Below are 10,807 nucleotides of genomic sequence, written 5' to 3'. Positions count from 1 at the left end.
TATTTAATTAAGCACTGAGATAATTACTTTTTTCAAAAAAAAGGAACATAAATTTAAAGAAGATTTAATAAAATTTAAATTCTTTATTAAAAATTTCATTATCTTATCATCAACTTTAACATATAAAAATAGTATATATATTTTTTTTTTAATTTTATATTATTAAAATGCATGTATTTGTGAAACCACGTGGATATTTTAAAACTGATATTTACTAAATTCGAAATTTTCGGGGGATAGAAAAGATGACGTCAGCCAATCCATTTTCTTCATCTGAAGATGGCGCAACAGTCAATGGCTCAGAATTGACGTTACATGATGTTGTGGTTGCACGTAGTTTCCTTGTGGAGCTTGACGAATCTTATTGAAGGTCAAGGTAAAAAAAATATATATATATATATAAAACATTTTAAAATAAATTTAATAATTATAATATTTTAATTATAATTAATTTATAATTTTTAATTACGCGCATTTTTTTCTATACCAAGTTCGTTACTTTCTTGGCTTTTAAACTAGTTTTGTACGTTACTTTTTAAATTATTTTACGTTAAAAAGTTGTATATTTTAGTATATATTTATTATTAAAAGTTTCAATTTAATCATTTATTTTATTTTATTTTATTTATTAATAAACTTTCTAAAGGTATATTTTTCTTTCTTAAATGTTTATTTTTATAGTTATTATTAATTTTTAAGTGATAGATGTTATACTGATTTATATAAGATCTATAAACAAAAATAATTCTAATAATTTGTAGGGGGGGGAGGAAAGTTGAGAATTTCAGAATTCCGTCTGTCAGTAACGCAATATAATTTAGAATTATATTAAATAAATTGAAAAAATATTTACTTTAGATTTTATTTATAAAATATATAAAATCGAAAAAAAGTATAATCCAATTTAGTAAAGTTGTTTATTCATGAGAAAAAAAAAATCAAATTTTAAGATATTAAATTATATTAAATCAGTATTTTTAGAGTAAAATTAAAAATAAAAATGTAATTAAAATAAATTTAATAATGTTTGTTAAAAACGAAATTATTGGATTAAATCGTGAATTTATAATTAATGAATTATCAAAGGAATATTATTTTTTTTTATTTATGTTTTATTCTTAAATAATTATTTAGAGAAAAATATAAAAAATTATTTAAAAAATAATAATAAATAAATACGTTTCTACTATTTAAATATTACTTTTTTTCCTCTTATTTTATTTCTTCGAGTTAACGAGTTTATGAGATTAAAATAATGAAAATCTATATAATTGGAAAGTATGACAAATGACAAGCAATTTCACATTCGACCAAACAAAATGAAGCAATTTTTCAAAAATTTAAATCATAATAAAAGGCTTTCAATCTTAACTCGGTCCAATTTATCGAAAAGAAAAAAAAAAAAGAGAGAGAGAGAGAAAGGACATTATAGCAAATCTTCATTCGTCTTCTTCCTCTTGAGGTTGAACAGATGAGGGATGCTGAATGGTGACATAAACAATTAGCGAACATGCACGCGCCGTGACGTAAACATTGGAGTAGCTTAGTTATAATCTGTGATCTGGTGTCCATTAAATAGACAGATGACGTATAAACAAATAGGGGCACGGATCTTTTCACTACTTGCCCTTTACTTAAGATAAATAAACAAAAAATCTATCGTTTCCTTTGTAACTGTTAAAGTATATCTATTGATAGAAGCGATCTCTACGAAACTACGAAAGTAATAACTGTTGACTGTTTGTTATTCTACTACTACTACTACTACTACTATCGATTATTTGATTGAACCCATCTTTCCTATTTCGATTCCTTGTGATTATATTTATAGTATTAACGTTTGTATCCTTAGAAAATCGTCTTAAAGCGTGGCCTTTATGACGTAGAAGACGTGTTAACTATCCTCCTATTATTTAATTCTTCGTAGATCGTGGTGATTTATATTTTACACGAATTAAATTAAGCAGGTTTAATTACTCGTCAACGAATTCTCGTGTCTTTGACGTGTAACGGAATTTATGCACTTTTTTTTTTATGTTGTGAAAAAGTAGTATGTAGTTAGATACAATTCAAAGAAACATTCATAGCGTGACAAAAATAGCTTGTCTCTTTTCTCAACGTTTTATTTTTCTTCGGTAGATTTTTTTACCATTTCTATAAACGCTATAACAGTGATTTAATCCGTCTGTCTGTAACGTTCTAGTTTTAAACTTTAAACTGATTTATGCCCTTTTCATATTAACCAAAGTAAGAGATAATTATCCGACAGCTCTAAATTTTTATTAATTAGTGTAATAAATTAGCACGAATAATTAATAATTAATTACAATGGCTTAAACACGTGCATATGTAATTACAATGACTTAAACACGAGTTAGCATTTTTTTTTTTAAATCAGAATTTGTTTTATAATTATTTATGTATTTAGCAAAATATTTATTTTAATTAAATAATAATAGATTATATTTAAAATTATTTAAATATTTATTGCTTAGATTTAAATATAGGAAACTTTTACTTGATTATAAATTTGAAAAAAGTGCCAATAAAATATTATATATATATATATATATATATTATTATTTCATAGAAAATATTAATTTTTAAGTGTTTATTATATTATTTTTTTTAAGAATAAAGGAATAAATGAAATTTTAATAAGAAAAAATTAATAATAAATAATAATATTCCTGTGTAAATATGAAGCTATGGTTTATTCATGCTTGATTTATATTATTTTTCCTTTTTTTTTTTATTAATAATAAATGAATCGTTTATAAATTTTAAACACTTATTTTAAATATTTATACTCGTTAATATATTTATATAGTTTTTATTCTCGTGGTCTATATCGATTATAATTTTTTTTTAAATTTTTTAAAAAATATTTATGTATTTTTTCATATAAAACTATTATTTAGTTCAAAATTATATATAATATAAGGTTAAAAAATTATTTATAAAATTATTTTAATTAATGTCTATTTACTTTTAACGACGGAATAATTTTTTCGTTTAATAAATTAATATTTAATTCGATAAAAATTAGCTTAATTATTTTTTAAAATAAATCAATTAATGATTTAGCTTTAATTATATTTTTGATAAAATTGCGTTTTTTTAATTAAAAAAACGCATTAAATCCTTTTCAAATTTGACAGTTGAATACATTTTAAATCATTGTTTTCGGTTTAGAATTATTGAGAAAAATTCTTATGCAAAACCATAATTTAATTTTAATGCTTCTTAAAATAATAAATTAAATTTAAGAATTTTTTTATTACATAAAACATTCGAAAAACTTAAAAAAAAATAAATAAAATGGAGCCTTTCTTTTATCTGTAATTTTCGAGTTCTGAAGGGAAAAAAAAAGCATGAAAAATTCCATTACAAACATGCAATGTGAGGTACCATTCTGTTTAATGTTTAATTCACAAATTCTTTTTTCATACAAATGTACAGTACGTGTTAAAAATACTCTCCACGTATTTCCTACGTTAAACTTTTATAATTAATATCTAAAAATAATGATAATTTACTTTTCCTAATAAAAATATCTTACAGCTTAAAAAACACACCTTTTATCCATTAATAATCTTACATTTACTATCATTACTTGGCATTCCTGTGTCTTTTTTTTAATATATTAATAAATACTTTTGTTCGTAAGCAGGTAGATCTTACTGGTATGAACAAGCTAAGAGTGTTTTATTAAAGAATATTCGCGAAGAAAGAAACTATAACGTTGCAAAGAATCTTATACTTTTTATTGGAGATGGAATGGGAATAACTACTGTAACGACTGCTAGAATCCTAAGGGGTCAGTTAATGGGACAAAATGGAGAAGAAACCGAATTAGCCTTCGATAAGTTCGAAAATGTAGCACTTTCCAAGGTATGAACTTATTTATCATCACTAAAACGTCCTCACTGTAAGCGCATCTCCGAAGAGGGTTTGAATAAATAATGATTTAATACACGAAATGCTTTGTTTTGTAATACAAAACTAATTATAATAGGTAAATTATATAAATTTCGAGAAACTGGAACATTTCTAAACGAAATTTTGATTAATCAAAATTCGTTTTTCTATTGATTTAAATCGTTAAAATTAAAAAAAAAAACAAATTAGTAATAAGAATAGTAAATTATGTGTAAATTAAATAAAATTATAAACTTGATTAAAATTCTTTTTATTATTAATTTATATACGTGTAATCTGTGGTGCGGTCGCGAACGTCACAAGAGAATGTCACGTTCTCTTGTGACGTAAAATTATTTGAGAAATTGAAAGTTATTTTTCTACTTTACAGACTTATAATACAGATAGCCAGGTGGGAGACTCGGGTGCTTGTGCAACGGCTTTACTTTGCGGAGTTAAAAGTCGCTTCGAAACCATAGGTTTGGATGATAATGCCATTTATGATAAATGTTTTAGTAGTTTCACCTCACGTATTACATGCCTTACAGACTGGGCCCAGCAAGAAGGTAAGACCATCTTAAATCCTTACTCACAGAACATACTTTAGTAATATCGAAGTAATGAAATTTTCAAGAGAAATTATAGTAATTCCGTTAGTAAGTCATCCACATTAAAGTTACAAGAAAAAAGAAAGGAAAACATATTAATTCGCTTCATTTTAATAATTATACTTTCGTTATTTAAATAATGAGTAATATTTTTAATGAAAATAACACAAGCAGAATAATTAAATTAGAAAATAACTCGCCAGAAAATGTATTACAGTTAATTCATCAGAAAGAAAAATAATTTGATTTTCTTTCTTTCTTTGAATAAATAATTAAAAATAATACTAATTTTTTAGGGATTTTTTATGAGGTTTTTTTTGTTATTAATCTCATTAGTTAAACAACGTCAACAATACGCGCATCACCGTTTTTACTTTATTAAACAGAGAACTGGATGGGTTGTTTGCATTGTCTTTGTAAGAGGCATTCTAATTGAAGAAAAAACTAGAAATTGATTAAGCAAGGTTGATAAAAATGGAAGAAAAATGTTTACGAATGGAATTTTAAAAACTTTTTTTCGTTTTTATGAAAGAAAACAAGAAAGAAAGGAAATTTATTCAAAAAATGCAATAAATATTTCATTTTTTTGTGTGTTTGTGTGTGTGTGTTATGACAATCTTTCAAACTGATAACAAGCTGACGTTAATCAGATTTCAACTGATTTTACTTCTTCTCTAAAGCATAAATATTAAAAAATTGCCTTATATTCATTCATGCGATTGTATAAAAACGGTTCGATAAGCAATACTTCTGAAATGCCTCAGGTTAAAGAACTACTACTCATTCTTTACTACATAAAAAGTACTTGTAAGTAAATGATGTTTCCTTCTCTTTGTGCATAATTTTTTTCAAATCTGATCCCATTTTATTCGGAATAAATAGAACTTTTCTACTATAGAAAGTAACAATGTTATAGTTTTCTATGAATAGGCTTTTATTTTATTTTCTAACATTTTCTAGGTAAAGCTACGGGTGTGGTAACTACTACAAGAGTTACACACGCTACACCAGCAGCTGCGTATGGTCATGTTGCCAGTAGATATTGGGAAAGTGATGACAAGATGCCAGAGGATGCTAAGAGCGCTTGTAAAGATCTGGCCAGGCAGCTAGTGGAGGACGAACCTGGACAAAACATAAATGTGAATATAGAATTATTCTGTTGAATATATTTTTCTGTGTGTAGCTAGGGCATTTCTTTGTGAAAGAAGGAGCCACGTTTTTATCCTATATCTCATTCAAGCATGTTTTTAACATGTTTACAAGTAAAAAGTTTGAAGATTTTTACAGTAGTATGTGTATTATCAATTTAGTAAGTAGTGAATTGGATATTAGTTATGTTATCATAATATATTCAAAGCAACTCATCTTATAGAAGAGTTTTAATCTCAGTTGTAACATAAAAAGCGTTTTTTTATATACATTTTCATTATTGATCGTTGTGACTTTTATCCTCTTGTTCAACCCCTCTTCACATATCTAAACTATAAAAAGTGAAATCTTTCAAGTATCTTCAAAATATAGAAACATTAATAAAACATGAGTTTTAAAAATTTACAATTTGTCGTCTTTTATTAATGTTCTGTTTTTGAAAACGACACAGGAGAGTAGAATATTCTTTTAAACACGAAAATATATTGTTGTAACCATTCCAGTTGTTCTGTTCGTTTTAAATTACATGTTGTGTATGCTCTGGAAATAATGTTTGAGATTTGATACCGAGGGATCGTTTATTATTTTGATTATTTTCTTTTCTCGAATTTATATTAACTTGAATCAAACCTTATAATTAATGGCGTCGTATATCATACACCGCAGGAAAATCTCCGTTTTCGGATAAAAAATTTACAATTTTAGTGTATAAATTAATGTAATATTTATACTTTCCTCGATTTTTATTATTGTTCCTATATTTGTTTTCGCGGAAAAGGACGGGAAATTGCTTCATCGAAAAAGTTTTTCTTGTGATAATTTGCTGAAAGTGAATTAAATTGAAGTCGGTACAATGCTGTTTTATCATTTTTAAATAGTATTTTAGGATATAAAAAAGATATTCAATGTGCTATCCGTCATATAGTCAAGTTTTATAAAAATTATGTATTTTTTTATCAATTTATCACACTTAACTTCAGTAATTGCTACTTATTTATCTTGTGTGTGTGCTAAACGAGCTGAATAAGGCCTCACATTTTTACCTATATTATCGTATAGTGGAGAAAAAGGCCTTTTTATATGTTATCTTACAGAAGTTTATATAGTTATTATTTAAAATGTATAATAATTTCAATGGTATGAATTAAAAGTTCAATTTTAAAAATGCTTCTTACATTCATTATTATCGATTATTTTGAATAAATTTTCTGTAAAAATTGCAGAAATAATTAAAAATTTACAGTATAATTTTTCATTTCATATAAATTTATATCAAGATGACGTATTGCAAATGATTCTAATCTGTTATAATCTATTTATTACTTCATCCATTAACTTTCAACACGTCCCATTTGCAATAAATTTATATTTAAAAGCCTGTGCTGTAATTTGAAATATTCTTGTAACCGCATTACTTGAGCAATAAAAAGAAATTTTTAGTAAATGTTGTAAAGAAATATTTCAAATTATATTACAAATGAATGAATATAAAGTATATAATTTCATAAAATAAATCCCCATAATACCATTTTCATAACTAAAAGTCCTCGAGAGTATCTCTGAAAAACTTGGTCCAGTTCGATCAAAGGATTTAGTAGTTAATAGGGGACGAAATCAGAGGGGTGGTTTTAATTAGCTTATATTTTCAACAGGATACTAATCAATAAGCATGGAAAGTCTGATATAGATCGTTCAAAAGTTTCAGAAGTGTATAGGAGACAGACAAACAGACATTCCACTTAATAACATAACAAGAAATTTGATTATATATAACGTAATTAATCAGTTAATAAAATCCTATAAAGCATAATAAATCATTTTTAATTTTTCTTTGTTATATATATTTTATTATTTTATATTAACAAATCCACTGTGGTAACATTTCTCATGAAAAAATAGGATAGACATACATACGAACGAAGAAAGAATTAAAACTTTGTATTGTATTTTTAGTTATTTTCTTTAAGATTGATTTTATTAAAATTAATTATATTCATGTTTGTTTATTTAATTACAGAAAATTGAACGTAAAATTCTTAATTCCACTATTCTGTTATTAAGAATTTTAATTATAATTAAGTAGGATTATATGGCATACTTCTAATTATATTAGGATCTCTAATTATAATAATTGTTTACTCGGCTTCTATATAATAATAATAATAATATAGAACTTTAATATCGAATTTAATATTTAAAAGTACTTCTTCTTCATAAAATTTGATTTATTATTATTTAATTTAAAGAAAAAATAATTTGAAAGAATTTATAATTATATTTTAAAGGTAATTTTGGGTGGAGGAAGGCGCCATTTTATTCCAAAATGGGAGAGAGATCCGAAAAGACCCACAGAGATGGGTAGGCGAAACGATGGAAGAAATCTTATTGAAGATTGGCAAAGAGATAAGAAAGCTCGAGATTTATCTTATCAGTACGTTTGGAGAAAGGAAGATTTCGATGCGGTAGATTCTAATAAGATAGACTACCTTTTAGGTAAAAATTGTACTTGACTTTTATGGCAAGAACTCTTACATAATGTAATAAAATTCCTATCTTATAAGTTAATCTCTGAGATATTTTCCGTGTCTAACGGGCTATCTCGCCTAGAATATTTAATATTTACGTGCATTAAGATCGAATTTTTGACTATTTACTTTCTATCTTCCTAAAAGTATTCAAGATCACATTTTCGTGCAATTTTATTTAAACTACGCTAAAATTTGCTTGATTTTTAATTGTATTTTAACTGCAATTTATTTAAAATTCGATATTTATTTTGAAATTTCAATAAATTGTGACGTAAATAAATAGAATTTTTAAAAAGTAAAATAAAATTTAAAATATTTAAAAATATTCTATTTTAAACAACAATTTGATAGTAAATAAATGTTTTTACTGTTTGTTTACTTGTAATCAATGTTTTGAGGCCCCCTTAAACGCGAGGATCAGGCCAAACGGCAAGGCTAACCTTTTCTGTGATAGGCCCTGAAGGAATATAATAATTATTTCTTTAAATGTATAAATATGTTTTTATTTTTAGGCCTCTTTGAGCACGGCCATCTTTCCTACGAGTCAGACAGAGAAAACGGTCCAAATGGCGAACCTTCATTAGCCAACATGACTAAAAAAGCTTTAGAAATATTAAGAAAAAATCCCCACGGTTATTTTCTTATGGTTGAAGGTGAATATAATTAAGAATAAAGCAATAATTAATCAGTTTAATTATAAAAATCATTTAACATTGATCATTTTAGGTGGAAGAATTGATCATTCTCACCATTTTAATAATGCAAAGAGGGCTTTAATAGATACATTAGCTTTTGAAGATGCAGTTGTAACTGCTCTACAGATGAGTAAACCGGAAGATACTTTAATTGTCGTCACTTCCGATCATTCTCACGTCTTCACCTTTGGAGGTTATCCTAAAAGAGGCAATCCAATTTTTGGTAGTATTGAAATTAATAATATAAATATATTTTAACAAATAATTACTCTATTAATTTAATAAAAATTTCATTTAATCAAAGGTACAGATGATAAAATATCCGATATCGATGGTATGCCATACACAACATTACTGTATTCGAACGGTCCAGGGTACAACAGGAACCATCCTAACGGTAGAGAAAATATAACGGGAATCAATACAGGTAATTCCATAAAATTTTATGTTTTTACGACAATATATATATATATATATATAATAAAATAATATTACTTTTTTATAGGGGATAAAAATTATATTCAACAGTCAGCAGTTCCTAAGAGATGGGATACTCACGGTGGTGAAGATGTACCAGTTTACGCTCACGGACCAATGTCTCATTTATTTAGAGGTGTATTCGAGCAAACTTATATACCACATGCCATGGCTTATGCTGCATGTATAGGACCCGAGAAAGATAACTGCCATACGAGGATGGAAGCTTACATCAAGAGAAACGAAGCTTGCCCACCAGCGGAACTAAGAAGCCAAGCTGAAAGGCACAGTTCATCATATTCGTGGATAATAATTCTAATATGCACGATAATGGCTACGTGATAAGAGTTTTACAGTGTAAAGAAGACGTTAATTTATTTAAATATGAAGTTTTTTTTTCATATTGGAAACCTCATTTACAAACTGGAAATTATCTTGTATGAAGACTCGAAAACAAACTATTTTTTAAAAAATCTTATGATAATTTTGCGTAAATTATAATAATTTAAGCCTAATTAACCAGAAATATATTAATTTTGTCATCATTTTAGGGTATAAAAATATATATTAATTAATGAACTGTTAATTAAAGAATTGGAGAAATAAAATTTATTGTTTATATAAGAAATATTTTCATTTTAATTTTATATAAAATTAATTTAAATAATTAAAATATTTGTAGAAATTTCACAAGTGACAGAAAGATCAGTTACTGCAGCGTTTTTTTTTTTTAATCTGTAAAATAAAGGAAAATTTTCCATTATAATTTATGAAAACAATTAATTTAATGAAGATTTTTATCTGCATACAAAGAATTTATATATTTTAACAATTAATTAAAAAGAATAAATAATTATTTCTTCGTAATTATAATTATAATGACTTTTTTTTTCGAAATAATAAATAAATATTATGTTTAATTAATTATTTTCAATTTATTTTTTAAACATAATTAAATAAAATTGACATTAGCTTTAACATGGAAGCGAAAACTCGAGAAATATAGAAAAAAAATAATTAAAAAAATTTAATTTTAAAACATTTAAAAGTTATTAATTACATTTTAATACTAATAATAAAAACCATATTTAAATATTAAATATTTTATTAATTTTAAATATTTTTAACAAACGACGAAGCCATTCGATTTTACCGTTTAATTAGAAGAGATTACGTTAACTTTAAATCTAATTAATATTTATAAGATTTAATTGTATTTAAATTCTATTTACTATACATTAATTTTTAATATATATATTTATTGTACGCCACAACATTTTAAATAAATTAATTAGTTTTAGTTCTTAAAACTCGAAGTTTCCTCCGCTTTAAAATAGCGTAAAAATTGTCTGTACGTAACGCTTTAAAAATTAAGATATTATAATCCTCATTAAATGAAAAGTTTTCTGACTTTATGTAAACCGATAAG

The 10,807-nt window shown here is 25.0% G+C and overlaps 1 protein-coding gene across 3 annotated transcripts; it reads left to right on the top strand.

Annotated features, from left to right (window-relative positions):
- The first annotated feature begins 283 nt into the window (after positions 1 to 283).
- Positions 284 to 9,996, top strand: LOC136983049 (alkaline phosphatase-like). Of its 3 annotated transcripts, none has more exons than XM_067279684.1 (9): positions 284 to 376; positions 3,674 to 3,894; positions 4,313 to 4,487; positions 5,490 to 5,668; positions 7,964 to 8,171; positions 8,719 to 8,859; positions 8,933 to 9,124; positions 9,206 to 9,328; positions 9,407 to 9,995. In XM_067279684.1, exons 1-9 carry the CDS (start codon positions 316 to 318, stop codon positions 9,718 to 9,720), a joined length of 1,614 nt encoding a protein of 537 aa, XP_067135785.1. In that variant the 5' UTR covers positions 284 to 315; the 3' UTR covers positions 9,721 to 9,995. The 3 variants fall into 3 exon arrangements, with proteins under 3 accessions (XP_067135785.1, XP_067135786.1, XP_067135784.1); XM_067279685.1 differs by having other exon boundaries at positions 313 to 376; positions 3,671 to 3,894; positions 9,212 to 9,328; positions 9,407 to 9,996; XM_067279683.1 differs by having other exon boundaries at positions 313 to 376; positions 3,671 to 3,894.
- Positions 9,997 to 10,807: the final 811 nt, after the last annotated feature.

Source organism: Centruroides vittatus, unplaced genomic scaffold (assembly GCF_030686945.1).
Source record: "Centruroides vittatus isolate TY-2023 unplaced genomic scaffold, ASM3068694v2 contig_875, whole genome shotgun sequence".
Taxonomy (NCBI): Eukaryota; Metazoa; Arthropoda; class Arachnida; order Scorpiones; family Buthidae; genus Centruroides; species Centruroides vittatus.
This window is presented reverse-complemented; position numbering and strand designations above follow the sequence as displayed.